The sequence below is a fragment of the Acomys minous genome, assembly GCF_964271855.1.
Source record: "Acomys minous genome assembly, chromosome: 17".
In the NCBI taxonomy this organism is placed as follows: Eukaryota; Metazoa; Chordata; class Mammalia; order Rodentia; family Muridae; genus Acomys; species Acomys minous.
Genome location: NC_140500.1, coordinates 370575 through 389513, shown reverse-complemented (window position 1 = coordinate 389513; position 18939 = coordinate 370575). Strand labels below are relative to the sequence as shown.

The following is an 18939-nucleotide window of genomic DNA, read 5'->3' as shown; positions in this document are numbered from 1 at the left end:
GTGCTAAGAGGAAAATTCATAGCACTAAGTGCCTTTAAAAAGAAATTGGAAACATCACACATAAACACCTTAACGACACAACTAGAAGCCCTAGGGAAAAAAAGAAGCAGAAACACCCAAAAGGAGGAGACGTCTGGAAATAACCAAACTTAGGAGTGAAATTAACAAATTAGAAACTAAGAAAACAGTCCAAAGAATCAACAAATCCAAGAGCTGGTTCTTTGAGAAAGTCAACAAGATAGACAGACCATTAGCCAAACTAACTAAAAGGCAGAGAGACAGTATTGAAATCAACAAAATCAGAAATGAAAAGGGAGACATAACAACAGACACTGAAGAAATACAAAGAATCATAAGATCCTACTTTGAAGGTATATATGCAACAAAATTTGAAAATCTAAGGGAAATGGACGATTTTCTTGATCAATTTCACTTGCCAAAGTTGAGTGAAGAACAGATAAACAAGCTAAATAGTCCCATTTCCCCTACAGAAATTGAAGTAATCATTCATAGTCTCCCAACCAAAAAAAGCCCAGGGCCAGATGGCTTCAGTGCAGAATTCTACCAGACCTTCAAGGGCGAGCTAATACCGATACTCTTCAAGCTACTTCAAAAGATAGAAAGGGATGGAACATTACCAAACTCATTCTATGAGGCCATAGTCTCATTGATACCTAAACCTCACAAAGACTCAACAAAGAAAGAGAATTTCAGACCAATTTCTCTGATGAACATCGATGCAAAAATACTAAATAAAATACTTGCAAAACGAATACAAGAGCACATCAGAGATATCATTCATCATGACCAAGTAGGCTTCATTCCAGGCATGCAGGGATGGTTTAATATACGGAAATCCATCAATGTAATCCACCACATAAACAAAATGAAAATAAAAAACCACATGATCATCTCTTTGGATGCAGAAAAAGCATTTGATAAAATCCAACACCCATTCATGTTTAAAGTTTTAGAGAGATCGGGAATACAAGGCACTTTCCTCAACATAATAAAGGCTATATATAGGAAGCCAATAGCCAAAATCAAAGTAAATGGTGAGATACTCAAGGAAATTTCTCTAAAATCAGGAACAAGGCAAGGCTGCCCACTCTCTCCATATCTCTCCAATATATAGTACTCGAAGTTTTAGCCAGAGCAATAAGACAACATAAGGAGATCAAGGGTATTCAAATGGGAAAGGAGGAAGTCAAATTATCCCTATTTGCAGATGATATGATAGTCTACATAAGTGACCCTCAAAATTCCACCAGAGAACTCCTACAGCTGATAAACACCTTCAGCAAATTGGCTGGATACAAAATTAACTCAAAAAAGTCTGTAGCCTTCCTATACACAAATGACAAGCTTGCAGAGGAAGAAATTAGGAAAACTACACCCTTCACATTAGCCACAAGCAATATAAAGTACTTAGGAGTTACTCTAACTAAGCAAGTGAAGGACTTTTTTGAAAAAAATTTCAAAACTCTAAAGAAAGAGATTGAAGATGACATGAGAAGATGGAATGATCTTCCTTGCTCATGGATCGGGAGAATTAACATAATAAAAATGGCCATCCTACCAAAAGCAATCTATATATTCAATGCAATCCCTATCAAAATACCTACACAATTTTTTAAATACATTGAAAGTTCAATTCTGAACTTCATATGGAAAAACAAAAAACCCAGAATAGCTAAAACAGTCTTGTACAATAAAAGCTGATCCGGAGGAGTCTCCATACCTGATCTCAAACTGTACTATAAAGCAAGAGTAATTAAAACAGCATGGTACGGGCACAGCAACAGGCTGGTTGATCAGTGGAATCGAATCGAAGACCCAGATATGAATCCACACATATATGGTCACTTGATTTTTGACAAAGAAGCCAAATCCATTCAATGGAAAAGGGATAGCATCTTCAACAAATGGTGCTGGTCTAACTGGATGTCTATGTGTAAAAAAATGCAACTGGACCCATATTTGTCACCTTGTACAAAACTCAAATCCAAGTGGATTAAAGACTTCAACATAAAACCAGAGACACTAAGTCACTTAGAAGAAAAAGGGGGAAGAGCCTGGAACATATTGGCACAGGAGACAACTTCCTGAACAGAACACCAACAGCCCAGACATTAATGTCAACAATTAATAAATGGGACCTCATGAGTCTGAGAAGCTTCTGTAAGGCAGTAGACACTGTCAAGAGAACAAAGCGACAGCCTACAAACTGGGAAAAGATCTTCACCAACCGTTCATCTGACAAAGGTCTAATATTCAAAATATATAAAGAACTCAAGAAATTAAACACCACCAAACCAAATAACCCAATTGAGAAATGGGGCTTGGAACTAAACAGAGAATTCTCAATACAGGAATATCAAATGGCTGAGACACTTAAAGAAATGTTCAACCTCCTTAATCATCAGGGAAAAGCAAATCAAAACAACTCTGAGATTCCATCTTACACGCATCTGAATGGCTAAGATCAAAAATTCAAGTGACACCACATGCTGGCAAGGATGTGGGGAGAGAGGAACACTCCTTCATTGCTGGTGGGAATGCAAACTAGTACAACCACTTTGGAAATCTATCTGGTGCTATCTCAGAAAAATAGGACTAGGGCTTCCTCAAGACCCAGCTATTCCATTCCTTGGAATATACCCAGAAGATGCTCCAGCACACAACAAGAAAATTTGCTCAGCCATGTTCATAGCAGCCTTATTCATAATAGCCAGAACATGGAAACAGCCTAAGTGTCCCTCAATAGAAGAATGGATAAAGAAACTGTGGTACATATACACTATGGAATACTATTCAGCTATTAAAAACAAGGAATTCCTGAAATCTGTGGATAAATGGATTGAGCTAGAAATGATCATAATGAGTGAGTTAACCCAGAAGCAGAAAGACTCAAATTGTATATACTCACTTATATCTGCATATTAGCCCAAGGGGCATGTCCCACGAAAGCCTTCACTTACCAGGGAACTGCGACAGAGGGGAGGACATTCTAGTGGGACCCTAGATGAGAGAATCATGGGAGAATGGCAAAGTAGAAGGATCCAGAGGGTCCTAGAAGCCTACAAGTAGAACATTATGATAGGCAGATTTGGGCACAGGGGTCCCGCTCAAACCAAGGAACCAGCCAAGGACAATACAGGCGGTAAACCTTAAATCCCTACCCAGATCTAGACAAGAACACTCTCCACAGTAGAGTGGAGAGTGGGATATTACTTTCTCACATACTCTGGTGCCTCACCTTTGACCATGTCCCCTGGAGGGGGAGACATGGGGGCACTCAGAGGAAGGAGAGCAGGTTACCAAGAAGAGACTTGATACCCTATGATCATATACAGGGGGAGGTAATCCCCCTCAGAAATAGTCATAGGAGAGGGGAATAAGGGGAAAATGGGAGGGAGGGAAGAATGGGTGGATAAAAGGGATGGGATAACCATTGAGATGTACAAGAATAAATTAATAAAGGAGAAAAAATGAAAAATAAATAAATTTAAGAAAACCAAAAAACAAACTTTACTTACCAGGAAAGTGGGTCAGAGAAGAGGACATCCTATTGAGACTTTAGGTGAGAGTAGGATGAAAGAATGGGTAAATAGTAGGTTCCACAGGTTCCTGGAAACCTACAAGAAGAACTTTATGACAGGCAGATCTGGGTCCTGGGGTCCTCTTCAAACTAAGGCACCAGCCAAGGAGAATATAAGCAGTAACCTTCAAACCCCTACCAAGACCTAGCTGATGAACAGGATATTCTCCACTGTTGAGTGGAGAGTGAGATCTGACTCTCACATGAACTCTGGTGCCCCTTTTCTGACCACATCTCCTGGATGGGGAGGCCTGGCGGCACTCATAGGAAGGATAGCAAGTTATCAAGAGGAGACTTGGTACCGTAAGAGCATATATAGTGGGAGGAGGCTTCCCTCGATCACAGACATAGGGGAGGGGAGAAGGGGGGAAGTGGGAGGGAGGGAGGAATAGGAGGAAACAAGGGAAGGGCTAACAATCTATATGTATTATGAATAAATTAATATAAAAGAAAGAAAAAAAGAAAATTAGCAAACCATGAAAATTAAAAAATCAAATAAAAAAGGAAAAAAACAAATACATATATGCATACAAAATCAATTGATTTAAAAAATAGGTAATGAATTTAAAAGAGAGCACAAAGGGGTATAGGATGATTTTGAAGGAAGGAAGAGAAGGGAGAATTTTTGTAATTATATTATAATTTCAAAAATAAACAAAATATCTAAATATATTAAAAAAATGTTCTGCCACCTAAGAGAAAGGTGCCTGTGAACAGATGGCTCCCTGGAAGTTGGTCAGAGCTGTGCAACAGTCTCTCCAGCAAGTCCACTCACACCCTGCAGAGTCCACATTATATGGAGCATCCAGTGCAGCAGCAGGGATACCACTGAGAAGCCACAAACAGCTGAAACATTGCAGGACCACTCCTTCCTGTCTAGTAGATAATGGCAGATGGCTTAGCCCTTTAAAGCTTTAATTCTGGCACAGAGAAAAACAGCTGTGCATGACTAAGCACAGCACAGCCAGCACAACACAACACAGCACAGCACAGGAAGGAGGAGCCAAGTGCATACACAGGAAGACACCAAAAAAATCCAGACTTAGTCAACCAGCTTAAAAAGAAACAAAAACAAAACAAAAAAAAAACTAAACAGTTAAACGTGTGTTTGGGTGCTATGGATGCTTATCATTAAAAGGGCTTGCTTACAGGTTGTTAATGATCTTGATTAGGGAAAGACTCATAGGGAAGCCGACTCATGGCTTTCTCTTTCCTTTCCTTACTCCATCATTTTTTCTTAGATATTGGTAAAGATATTCAGAAGAAATTGGCGGTAGACAGGGCATAAGATTTAGGAAGAGTATAGGATTAATAGGGGAAAAGGGTAGATTATTGAATCTGCTCTTAAACCAAAAATCATTTTATAAACCATTAATCTTACACCGCTTTAATACTGTGTACATTTACATAAAAATAAGGTTATTTTTGCTTACAATAGTACGGGTTTTTGTACCTTGATACAGAATTAAGGTTACTTTTGATACTTTGGTATAGATTATTGTGTATTGATAAATTTTAAAGTATTTTGATAGACATATGTACATCTGCTACAGCTCTTGTATAACATATTGGACCTATACAATTCATTCATGAAGAGGAGGTTTACTTCCAGTCCTTTTAAAACCTGCTATTACAAACTGTTTAGCATAATTAAGTAATACAAGTCAATAGTTAATCAAATTCAGGGTCATCTGAGATACCAGCCTGCCTTATCACATAAATATATATCCTAGGTTAAACACATAGTAAATAGCTAGAAAAAAATCAACATTTGTCTATTCACATATACTATAGAAAGACAGATAATTAGTAAGCACGATATAAATGTGTACAATAATATAGGTGGTCTTCAAGGCCTCAGAGACCAGCCATAAATTGCGTTTGAAGATGTTTTATTGTTTTAAGGATTTTCTGATAATGAGACATGTCAGGTGCTGGCAGCACACATTTTCACATGTCTGTCAGATATTCTGGGCAAGGAGGCTGAAGATGACGTTTCAACACTATAATTAAATCTGGGTGACTATTGAGGCAGTCAGCTCTCTGTCAATTCTCTATGTTTTAAACTACTTCCTTATACTTCTTACATACTAAGAGATTATTTTGTTCTCAAGCCTTGATGAGGTTGAAGACTTGACAGTTACAGACTTAAAAGTAAGCTTAAATTATTTAGGATTTAAGAAGAAATTTTAAGGTCAAAAATTTTAGGCTGTTAAATAAAAGCTATAATAAAACTGATTTGGATATAAAACCCATAAAGATAGAATATAGTAGAGCACTTTCTGTAAGGACATATGGACTTGACCCTGTGAATGTAAAACTTCCCTGGTTGTCTCATAGTTGTTTTTATGTATATAGTTGATTATTAGAAGAAAAACAAACTTGTATTGGATTTAAAGTGGGCATATGGAGAGAAGTTCTTGTGTATTGCATGGATACAATAACTTTAGATAAAAGCCTAGGGACTGTGGGAAAGTATAGAATAGAAGGTGGGACATTGTCAGACAGAAAGTATTCTGAGATATTCTGGCGTGAGGGATTTTTGGTGAAGATGTGGGGAGGAGAGATGTATGGCACTTGAACAGAGGTAACCAGCCATGAAGCAGAATGTAGATCAGTATGAATAGATTATTTTAAGTTATGAGCTAGTAAGAGAAGAGACTAACTGTATGGCCAAGCTATTTGTAAACATATGAAAAATCTCAACTTTTCATATTAAAAAGATTATGAAGAGAACTCTGAGGGCAAAATGTTATAAGAAAGAATGATAATTTAATGTTGGTTTTCCCCTATTCTTGTCATGCATTTTATAAAGGACATTTACACGTGGTTTTGCATTAACCTCCAGACAGGGAATATAGTATGTTTCTGATCTAAAATTTGTGCTGCCCTATTGGAGTGCCATAGAAAATAATAAAAAAAAGTCACAGTGCTGATATTACAACACACAGGAAGGGATATTACCTGCCAGTGGAAGAATACCATTTCTTCTCCATTAGCATATTGCTGTGTCTGTATTTGTTGAAGTCTCATCTCATGCAGACTGTAGGCCACAGCATACACTGCATTGTATATGTTATAACTCTCTTCACTCATGGCTGTGTCAAAAATATGTCTGGGCAGTAACTCCAAAGAAGCATTTGGTTGGCAGTTCTCCAAAATTTGACAACGAAACCCATGAAATGAGCAGTTGAAGAATAAAGCCCAAAGCTTAGGAAGAAAAGTGTCTTCTGGATATTTGTAGGGAGTAAGTGTGTGAAGAAAATTGGTAAATCCAACCATCTCTTCATGGTGGTGTGAAAATATGAGACTCCCATGAAGTGAGCCTACCATGAAATAATCATAATGGTTGTCAACATCCCATGGAAAGTTCAAGACCCAGACTTTCCATGTCACTAAGAGTTTTGCAATGTGAAACATTAAGCCTTGTGAAGAAACAATGTTCCCATAAATAACTATGACATTTGTTGATGATTTCAGAATGCTCTCCAGATTTTCACCCAAGTTATTGGAGCCTATAGATGAAGTGGCAGGGATAATATTCACAAACTCAATACAGATGTTACCATTGTCCATATTTTCTCTCAATTCTGACAGAAACTGAGTCCCTTTGCTGTCATCTTGGAGGATCAGACCAACCCAGGACCAGCTGAAATGAAGCAGCAAAGAGACTATGGCAAGTGAGAGATAGGTGTCCTTGGGAGCCATCTGATAGAGAGAAGGAAACTGACCTTGGTCATTCAAGGTAGAATCGAAAGGCCCAAAAGTGAGCTGAAGAGAAACACATGGGAAACCAGAGAAAGAACACTGGCATCAAATACAAGCTCAGTCATGAATCAACACATGGAAACAGTCATAATGAGAATGGAATTGTAATTTTTAAAATACAAATCCAATACAGTGTTTTCCACAAAAATTGCAGACAAGTGTTCAGGTTAAATACTCTAGCAGGACTCATCCACCTCTCATTCCTGGACATGTGGATATATCAAGTACCCTTACACTTTCTTTGGTACATGACATCAAAGTATTTTGTTGTTCATCTGAAGTAATTGTAGTTCTAGTAACCTAGTCCTAGTCCTTAAAACCTCTAGACTTCACACTATCTTAGTTAGGCCTAGAATGATTTCAACCTCTGAGTCTTCCCGCTGAATACGCTCACTTTTATTCTTCATTCTGAATTCTCTCTGGCTCTTTCTGAATTCTATCAGGTGTTCTGGCTCAAACTCCTTTCCATGATGACTGATTCAGTCTAGCTTCTGTCTTGTCCTCTCACTGAATTGCTCTGCTTTTCCTCAAACTGACTCTAGCAATCTCTTGTAGTCTTCATGCTCATTCTCTGGCTCTATTTATCTTCACCTGTGTCTATCTTGTCCTCTTCTCAATGTGTCTCTGTAAAATATCCAGATCAATCTGCTCCCCCATCTCTCTGTGCCCTGATTCCTCAAGTCCTCTTTTCCTTGGAAGAATTGAGCATATTTAAACCTGACCCATTCTCTATACATTTTTTCCTATGTTCACTCTCTGTCAACTGGTTGCTAGCTCTGCCTCCTGACCTGTTGTTGACATTATTTAATCTTGTTTCCAGAAAACTCTTGGATTAAAGAATGTGTGAAAGGGGTGAGCGACACTACACTAAGAGCAGATTTTTCCAGTACAAAATCTTGGGTTTCACATTGTAAGCAAAGAGCCTGCAACAACGTGATTAATTCAAATGTACCTATTTTACATTTCAAGATATTTATAACGTCAACATAGGATCCTTGACTCCTAGTCCCACGGGTCACTTGCAAGAGCCATCCTCTTAAAGGAGATAGTTAGGCATGTGAGTTTTCTAGGAGGCAATCTGGTCTTTTACAAGGTCTGTACTGTGATGCACCCAAAGAATTGCTTCCAGCCTCTGAGCCAATCTGTTAAATGAGTTAAATGGGCATATGAGCTTTCTGGAAAGGATCTATCAATTTGCAAGCTCAGTACCATGATGCACCTCAAAAATCCTTCCAGCCTCAGATGTGATGTCAACAGCCATTCGTTGATGTCCAGTAGACATGAGAACTCTCTGGAAGGGATCTGGTATTCTGCAAGTCTGTACCTTTATGCACCCCAGAATTGCTTCCAATGTCTGACACTTCTGTCAGTTGTGCACTGCTGCATCTTCCTTTCCTGGGTATTGATAAACTATGCTTGACCAAACTGAGTACACTATCTTACTGAAAGATTTACTGCTGTTCAGACGAACTAATTCCAGATAATAGAATTTCTGGTTTAATTCAAACAATTTTAAAAGCTAAATTGTTTTAGATCTTCCAAAACTATAACATCAATAAACACCTTTGAGGACCTCTATACACCACACTAGGGAACAGCCTTGAAGCAGAATTGTGGCCTCAGATAAGCTTTCACTCCAGATGACACCATGTATCTTGGTATACACCATAAATATTCACTAGTTGGCTTAACCTTCTCATGAACCCATATGATGGAGCTACCTAAATATGTCTAAATTAAGTATAAACTCTAATGTCTGAATGTACAAACTGTTCAGTTATAATCCCTTACATCCTGTCACCTTATGGTATTACATGCTGTCATTTTAAATTTACTTTCTTTCTTGAAATGAAAGAAAGATAAAATTATTGTCCCGAATTTACTATAAACTAAGAGAAAGGTGGACACTGTGTAACCGGGTTGGTCCTAATGGAAAAGACATATAATCTTGTAACTTAGACCCTGTTAAGCTTTATTCTTTGTCAAACATTGTCATTCTGCACTCACCAAGAGCTTATTTAATGGACACATAGAGAAGAAAAATTTAATTTTAAGACATGTAACCTGTTGTATTTTAGCATTAATCTGTTTTTGTCAGTAATTGTATCTTTTTACTATGAGGCAATTCTTTTTCATAGAAGTATAAATATGGTGACCAACAATAAATGGAATTGAAATTAAGATGTTTAACTTTATCCACATTTTCTCTTGAATGTGTGTGTTTGTGTGTGTGTTTATGTGTTTATTTGTGTGTGTGTGTTGTCTATTTTCTATTTCTTTCTTATTATTTCACCATGGATTCAGAAATAAGAGAATAGGCTCACGGTTCCCCAACAGCCCTCACATACAAACAGGCATACTTTAGCTTTCCAGAGATCTCCACAAAAGAGCCTATCTATAGAACAAGGAGCCTCCTTTAATGACCCTCTCAGGTTTGTGGGGTCTTTTTGATTTTTTTCGTGTTTTTGTTTTTGCTTTTTTTTTGTTTTTGTTTTTTGCTAGAATCTGCATTTGCACCCCCGGATATAGGAAACTTGTGGTCAATTTGAGTTCTCCTCCTAAGCTACAGTACAGACAGTGACTAGAGAAGGAACTCTGGGCTCCCTCCTATCATTCTTCTTTAAATCCTAATTAGTTGCCTGAGATAAAGTCAATGGAGATTCTGCATCCAGTACCAGAAATCCAACCCTGGACTTGCCAGAGCAAAGACAGACATTGGCGCCTCACCCACCTGAGGTATGTTGTAGAGTTGTAGCAGTGAAACAATATAGGAAGATGTTGACATTGGTGTTCCTGTGAATGCAGCAAGTGATGTTTTCTTCTCTCCACAGTTGTAATTAACAATGGGACTGATGAGCCGTGTTAACCAGAACATGACAAAACCAAAACTATCCCTTTCAGAATGTAAAGTAGAATAAAGGTCAAAGCCCAGAGTTGTGTTGGGTAGAAGATAGGGGTTCCTGTTGACCTCCTCAATGGCAAATATCAGGGCCAGAAACACCTGGTAGTTCTTAAAATTATACCTGCACAAATTCCATAAAATACACAGTATAAAGGCATAGATCATCGAACTTTCCTATTTAGTGCAATTGCTTTTCTAATTCAAATCCCAATATCTTTTTAAAATCCAGTTTTTAATATCTTTTCATGAATGGCTAAAATTAGAAGAATGCATAATTAAATAGGATTAAGTAAAATTCTACAGTATTAGCACTCATTAATTATGAGCTCTGGGATTTTAATTTATTATTATATGGCTTTCTTAGTCTTTTATGGATAAAAACCTGTCCATGAATAAGAAATAAGAGTCTGACAAAATATCAGAACTTTGATGTCTGGATCTAAGACCTTCAGCTTCTACAATTAAAAAAAATTCAGTTTATCTTCATCTAATCATCTTGTTTTCTGTGACAATCTCCTATTTAAAAATAACACAAAGTTAATTCAAATAATTTATGTCCATAGTTTTCATCTCTATGATTTGTTTTTTAGTAGTGTGTCCTAGAATATAATATGTAGAGAGTTCTGGTCTTGAATTCATGGAGACATTCCTGCCTCTGATTCTTCTTTGGCTTAATTAATTCAGGTAAACACCCATCCAAATTTATTTTCTTTTGCATATATTTGTGAGTTGTGTGAATTGATTCTGTGACTATGTACATAGAAAACTACATAAACATCAACAACTAAGAGTGCAAGACAGAGGACCTTTAGTGTCAGTCCAAGCTGTCCACACTATTTCACAAAGTGTCTCTTGACCAGTTGTATTAAATATTGACTGCCTGACTGACTGACTCATTTGATTGATTTAGACAGAGTTTGACCATGTAGTCAACACTCTGTAACCAATCTGGACTTGAAGTTACTAAGATTATTTCTGCTTCCCCTTCTTCAGTGCTGTGATAAAGAGAGAATAGCGCATCAACTGACACCACATTTTCTTTATTGCTTTCAGTGCATAAGCCTGGCACTCTGGCCAGCAAACTTGTAGTGAGTCATCTCTCCCTGTCTCTCTCCTCCATATAATAATTAGATTACAAGAGGACATGCATGCTTTCAGGGAGATATATATACAGGTCCTCACACATGCACCTAGAGCATTTTATGTTATTACTCAAGTTTTGATCTGTTCAATAATAACATGGTGAGGGAAAAACTTTACACATTTTATGATGCCAAAACCCCACACACAAAGGAATGGCAATTTCATTGCTGTCAAAATGTTCTGTTCACAAAATAGTGTCTTTAAGGTTATATTTTGTTAATTCTTCTTCAGTTGGAGGTAGAAATACTCAATATTAAAATATTGTAGGGTTTCACAGAAAAGCAATTTATCTTTGTATTTTGGAAAGATATATAGAATAAGATGTTAAACCTTCATTAAACATACCTGAAAAAGAAAGTGACAGAGTACCTCTAGATATAATTTTTTAATTCTGCAAAATCCTGTCCTTTTAGTCACATATATTTGTTTTTATTTCTTTTGGGTTTTGCATTGTTCTTGTTTTAAGTTCGTGTTCCTTTGCTTGTTTGCTTACTTGCTTCAACAAATTATTGCATCTCTGATTCTTGTGTTTCCCTTCTTCTTTTTCAACCGCTTCCCCCTTTTGATTGTTACTGGTCTGCTACATATCTGACACACATGCTGGCTCTAGAAATTATACGTTTCATTTAAAAAAAAGAAATTATACATTTTATTTCCATCTGTAGAGTTTTTTTCAGGGATGTTGCTGAAATTTACAGATTGCATGCAATGAGGTATGTTTCTTTTGAAATTAATAGATTTCTCTAGAAGTTTCACACAAAATGAAATGCAACAAAACACTTAGTATATATTATAATTAAAAATGAATAATAAAAGATTGAACTGTAGCCAGACATGGAGTCACATGCCTTCAATCCTAGCTCTTGGGATGCAGAGGCAGGTGGATCACTGTGAGTTCAAGGCTAGCCCAGTCTAGAATTTAAGCCTAGGATATCCAAGGCTATGCAGAGAAACACTGTCTCAAAACAAACAAAAGAATCCAAAGGATTCAATTGTATTTACCAAGATGAAATGAAAACCATAAAAATTAAAATATTTTAATTAAAATCTATTAGAATAACTCTCAAAATTAAAATACAAGGTACCAATTTAAACAAACTAGAGGTCTGTAATCTTGGTGAATTGTACATAACTAGAGTAAACATTCTGAGTCACATTAAGAAGGTTAAATATTTTTCAGCAGAAACTGTAAAATCCGAAGGGCCTGGCCAGATGTCTTACAAACTCTAAGAGAACACATATGAGAGTCCAGACTAGTATATGAAGCAAATATTCAATAACCATAGATGGAAAAAGCAAGATATTCCACAGCAAAAACAAATTTAAACAGTACCTATCCACAAACTCAGCCCTACAGGAGATACTATGAGGGAAACTCCAGCCTAAGGAGGTTAACTACAACTAGTAAAACACTGGACATAGGTAACTTCACTTTAGCAAACAGAAATTAGATAAGCACATATATACAGTACTACAACCAATATAATAATAAAAGAACTTAGCAGTCACTGGTCATTAATCTTTCTCAACATCACCTGTCTCTACTCTCCAATAAAGACAGAGAATAACAGAATGGATGCATAAAGAGGACCCAACATTTTGGTTCATACAGGAAAAACACCTCAGCAACAAAGATAGACATTACCTGAGAGTCATGGGCTAGAATGTCTTCCAAGCAAACTGACAAAAACAAGCTAGAGGAACCAGTTTAATATCTAATAAATAGACTTTTATCCAAACTTAATCAAAAGAGACGAGGAAGGACATACTCACATAGGATAAGTCAACCTAGGTGACATCACAATTCTGAACATCTATGCCCCAAATACAAGTGCACATATTTGCTATAGAAAAATTAATAAAGTTTAAACCACACGTTGATTTCCACACATTAATAATGGGAGACTTCCACCACCCCCTCTCAACAAAGGAAAGGTCAACAGAACAGAAGATAAACTGAGAAATAATGATAATAATAGATGTCAAAAATCAAATGGACCTAATAGATATTTACGGAACTTTTTACACAAACACAAAAGGTTGTAACTTCTTCTCAGTACTTCAAAGAACCTTCTCCAATATTGAGCATATTGTAGGTCATAAAACAAGCCTCAACAGAAACAAGAAGATTTACATAACACCTTATACCTTTGGCCTCCATAGCCTAAAGCTGGACCTCAATAACAACAGAAATAACAAAAAAGCCCACACATACATGGAAACGGAACAACTGTTCACTCAATGACAACTGGGTCAGGGAAGGAATAAAATAAGAAATTAGGGACTTCCTACAAGTCCATGAAAATGATTATACAACATATACACCTTATGAAGACACAAGGAAAGCAGTGTTAAGAGGAGAGTTCATAGCACTAATTGCCTTTATAAAGAGAAACTTTTCATACAAGCAACTTAATGGCTCCTTGGTACATTTGGAAGATCTAGCAAAAGAAGCAGAAAGGGCTAGAAAGCTGAAAAAAATCAAATTCAGGGCGGACATCTAAAAATTAGAAACAAAGTGAACAATTCAGAGAATGAATGGAACCAATAGCTGGTTCTTTAAGAAAATCAACAAGATAAACAAACTCTTAGCCAAACTAAAAGGCAGAGAGACACTACCCAAATCAACAAAATCAGAACTGAAAAGAAAGATATGACAACAGACACCATGAAAATCCAAAGAATCATTTAGTCATACTTCAAAAGGCTACATGACACAAAATTTGGAAATCTACATGTAAGTGATAATTTTGATAGAGTCCACTTCCTGAAGTTGAATCAAGATCATGTGAACAAATATAAATAGTCCTATATCTCCTGTTGAAATAGAAGCAATCATCCAATGCCCCCAATCCATAAAACTCCCAGAGTCAGATGGCTTCAGCACAGAATTCTCCCATACCTGAAAAGAAGAGCTAATACAAATTCTCTTCAAACTATTTCAAAAAATAGAAATGGAAGGAACATTAACAAACTCGGTGTATGAGGCCACAGTCACCTTGATACCTGAACCACACAAAGGCCCAAGAAAGAAAGAGAATTCCAGGCAAATTTCTATTATGAAAGTTAATTCAAGTACATTTAATAAAATATTAACAAACTTAATCCAAGAACATGTTAAAAATATCATGCACCATGACCAAGTAATCTTTGTACCAGGCATGCAGGGATCATTCAATATACAGTAGTCAATCAATGTAATCTACCACATAAACAAACTGAAAGAAAAAACATGATCATCTCCTTAGATGACAAGAACGCATTTGACAAAATCCAATACCCATTCATGTTTCAGAGAGATCAAGGCACATACATAAGCATCATAAAGGCCAAACACTGCAAGCAGATAGCCAACATCAAATTAAATGGAGACAAATGCAAACAAGTTCCAGTAAAATCAGAACTAGGCAACAATTCCCACTCCCTCCATATCTCATTAATATAGTACTCCACCCAGGAAGGGATCAAGGAAGATGCTGTGACTCACAGCCACACTTTGGAGTTGAGAGGAGGGAGTCTTAGGGAAGACTTGGGAGATAGAAGGACCTGGAGTAGACAGGTGCTCCATAAGGAGTCCAAAGAAGCCAACAAATTTGGGCGGGTTGTAGGGGCTGCTGCAGAGAGTGATGCATCAAGCAAGGACCATGCATGCTGAGGACTTCTGCTCAGATGTAGTTCATAGGCAGCAGAGTCACCTTGTGGTTCTACCAAGGTGGAGTAGGGGTTACTTCAACATGGACTCTGGTGACCACTCATTGAACACCTCCCAGTGGCAGGCAGCCATGCCAGATACTGAGGAAGTAATCACAAGCAGTCCAGATGAGACTTGATAGGCTGAGGTCACATGAGAGGAGAGGGGGCTTCCCCTTTTGATGACTAGGAGAGAGGAAGAGGGAGCAGCATGAGGGAGGGAGTGTGAGACTGGGAATCAAAGGGAGAAGGGGCTACAATTGAGATGTAAAGTGAACAAATTAAAAATAAAATAAAAGTAAAACATTAAAAAGAAAGTAGAATATTAGGAAGGTACCAGATTGGATCCTGTAGAGAATACTAGGTATTTGAATTAGGTAACATGATGAAATAAAACTGGTACTGACCTGAATGCCTATCTTTCCTGGCTGAAAGGTTCTATGCATGCCACCAAAGAAAATAAAGGTAACCATCACTGTCACCCATCATAAAACCATGAGGGATCCAGGAACAACAGGCCTTATATGATAGTCCCTCTGAAGTTAAATTGGGTACACATGCTGTATGTTGAAATACCTTTGTCTGATTTGGTTAAAGTCCCCAGATGACATGGAACCAATGCATGGCACTATAGAAATGGCCAGAGTCTGTGACTAAGTAGGTCATAGACCCAAGGGGAGAACTTAGGACTGTTAGTCTTCTAAATGGACACCCTGGAAATCAACTCCTAATGTCTTATTGCTTTACCATTAGTTAGTGCATCCCTCAGCCCTCACCAGAGCAGCTTCCTTTTGCAGTACACGGCAAATAATACAGAAACTGAGGACTGATCATGGTACAGATAATAGAAGACTATCATGTTCTCAGCCATAATTGTGGCTTACATATCACACCCATACAAACAAGGCTGATGGATCATGCTTAAAGGGAAGTGGGAAGATTGTCAGAGCCAGAGGCTTTGAGAATAACTTCAAGGTAGGAATATGTTCTGTGCACATAGTTGCACATTTAACACAGAATGATTATGAAAGTATGAGCAAGATTATGTATGCTTAAACATGACAAAATGCCAGTATGGAAAAGGAAATGGACATGAAGTCTAACCCCTAACAGCCATGCTCATGAGATTCGATAGTTACTGGAGGAGAGATGTTCAGTTTCTTTACTGTTGTCACTACTAGGGATCAACCCCACACAAGGGAAGGCTGTAATTACAGTAGTACATTTAGAAAGTAAAGTGTACTTGACTTGAAAAAACAAATGAAACAAGCCAGACACTCGGGGCTCACATAACTGAAAGTATATTCCTTTCATATATATATATATATATATATATATATATATATATATATATATATATATATGCTTATTGCAGGGTGACAAAAGAAAAATTCATACAGATGTACATTCGTGCCTGAGCTACTGAAAACAAAGAGAGCAGAAAAAAAGAGAGTAACAAGAGGCATTAATTATTATGTAGTAGAAGGGGCTCCAACCAGCATCCAAAGTCCTCAGTCTGCTAAGTTTATCAGACAAATTTATGATCTTATTTGAGATATGATCCTTAAGAATTTGGATCTAACTTTAATCACTGCATTGAGATATAAATGTTTTCATCTACACAGAAAATTTTGGTACCGTGACCATCTTTGTTATGTTAGTTTCCAATGAAATGTGTCAAGACCCCCAAACATCCCATGAATTTTATATATGAACACATTCCTTCGTCCACCATTCCTGTAGTTTTACTTAACACCCCACCATGGTGTTACGAATTACACAGCACTGTCACACTGAGAACAATTTACCTTAAGAAGGATAGTTTTTCTTGTAAATTTCTGCCTATTGTCCTCATAACAATTATCTCATGTGTTCAAACATCTTACAAGCTCAATTGCTCTATTTCATGTTTTTTTTTATATTTATCCATTGAGATTTGGGATGTCTATATAAGATAGCCACAATATATTTCCCTTATAAAGAGACACACTTGAATATTTGTCATTTGTTAAAGGAAATCAGACTTCTCTTGACACTATTCCTTAACCTTGCATATTTATGAAAATCTAAAAATAAAGGCCTTATGTGGCCACCCTCACATCAAGAGTATCTTTTTGGTGATCACATCCATACAAACGAGGGAAGCACTGGAAACATATACGGCCAACAGGTATACATTAAAATATGTATAACTCATTTATCTTAAACAGCCTGCAATAGAACTTTAAAAATATTGGAAGTAAACCTTGTATTGTAATTGAGTTATAAGGGTGCCAAATAAAATAACCAAAACACTAAGAATGTAACATTTATATAATTCCTGACTGTGTCATGGTTCTTCTTACTATAGTTAATTTATTGTATATAAATGTAATAATATGAATACATGTGTAAAAAATTAATAAAAATATATAAAGTCTGTTTGAGAATAAACACATTTAACAAAGAAACATTGAAATATTACAAAAGGATATACACAAAGACATGTGTAGAGAAGTGAAGTGCATCCTAATGTTAATAGTGACAGTCCTGTTCTGAATTCAGCTACATGTAACATAGTCAAGACTTTCTAGGCACTCCAGGCATCAAAATTGTTACTTCTCCTTGAAAGAGGAAAAGAAGTACACATGAAAATATGTTTGAAGTGCTTTGAGAATGGAAAAGAAAAATTGTGAAAAATTCAAGAAAGTTTTAATCCATACATTCTTTTAGTCTCAGGAATCTTCAACTCTGAGGATGAATAATTGTACTTACCATACATTAAGGTTCTGAAAGTGATGTGGCACATATTCATGTTTAATATATTTTTCTTCATGGATGTCAGCAAGAGGAATAAATGCATAAATCTGCATATCTCCTTCATGGAAAAGATATTCACCAATGTTTGCATAGCAGTGACTGCTAGTTGAATCACACACAAAATTGGGAATATACAGAAGCCCAAAGATGAAAATCCAGAACATCCTATTAACATGTGCATCTGCTCAGGCACAAGACTGATAGATACATACCTAATGACGTCCAGCAGGTATATATTGATCTCAAGTGTTTGTGAGCATGTGCGCTTCTAACTTTGTTGATGGGTGCAGCTGTCACACTAATCAGCACACAGTTTTTCCTGATACTTCTTCCACTGCCATTGTGAGTTCTGAAAGACTTTTTTCCCTTAGACTCTCTCTACATCTGCGTCCCTGTTTTCTGCTTAAGAATAAGTGGGAAGCTCTATTTTGTATTTTCTTCTTTAGCCACAGGCATCATGATTTCAGCCAAGAAGACAAACATCAGAGCTCAGGGATCAATTTCCCTATTAGGCTGTTTTGGACAAACTTGAGGCAGGAAACTTTTCATGTGACAACAACTTTGGCTGATGAAAACAGCATCAGAGGTTGCCATGGGAGGTGAATTGGGAGAAGGTCAGAAAATGCCCATGGCAGACACACACAGACAAAATCAGTGGGCCATGCTTTTCCAAACAAAAAACAACCAGAAGAGGGGACCTCTTCTTCCTGGCTATAAGTGTCCCCGAATATTATTCTATGATACATCTGTGTCTGGAGATCACTAAGATGTCTATACCTAATACAATTTTTTATTACTCACTTTGGAAAAGACCAATAGTCCTGCTGCTTTCATCACTTCCAAATTATCTACTTACTACTTCCTTTATCAATCACTAGGTACAGGTGTACTTATGAGCCACCCCTGCATGTAGACCTCATCCACCATTTACCCTGCTCTGAAAACATCACTGTGTGAGAAGTTCTTCTCAGTTCTGTCACAAGTATAATAACTTGAATGCATCACAATGTGTCCTTTAACGTGACGTAACGAGGGA

The 18939-nt window shown here is 37.0% G+C and overlaps 1 protein-coding gene across 1 annotated transcript in view; it reads right to left on the bottom strand.

The window, feature by feature from the left end:
* The window catches only part of LOC311588727 (vomeronasal type-2 receptor 116-like), a gene marked incomplete at both ends in the record, with an annotated part of 44581 nt that extends 26514 nt beyond the window's left edge, over positions 1–18067 (bottom strand). The window contains 3 exons of the mRNA XM_084766676.1: positions 6566–7372; positions 10101–10392; positions 17859–18067. Of these exons, the coding sequence (XP_084622802.1) occupies positions 6566–7372; positions 10101–10392; positions 17859–18067 (1308 nt within the window). The remainder of the gene's footprint in view (positions 1–6565; positions 7373–10100; positions 10393–17858) is intronic.
* Between the last annotated feature and the right edge of the window lie 872 nt (positions 18068–18939).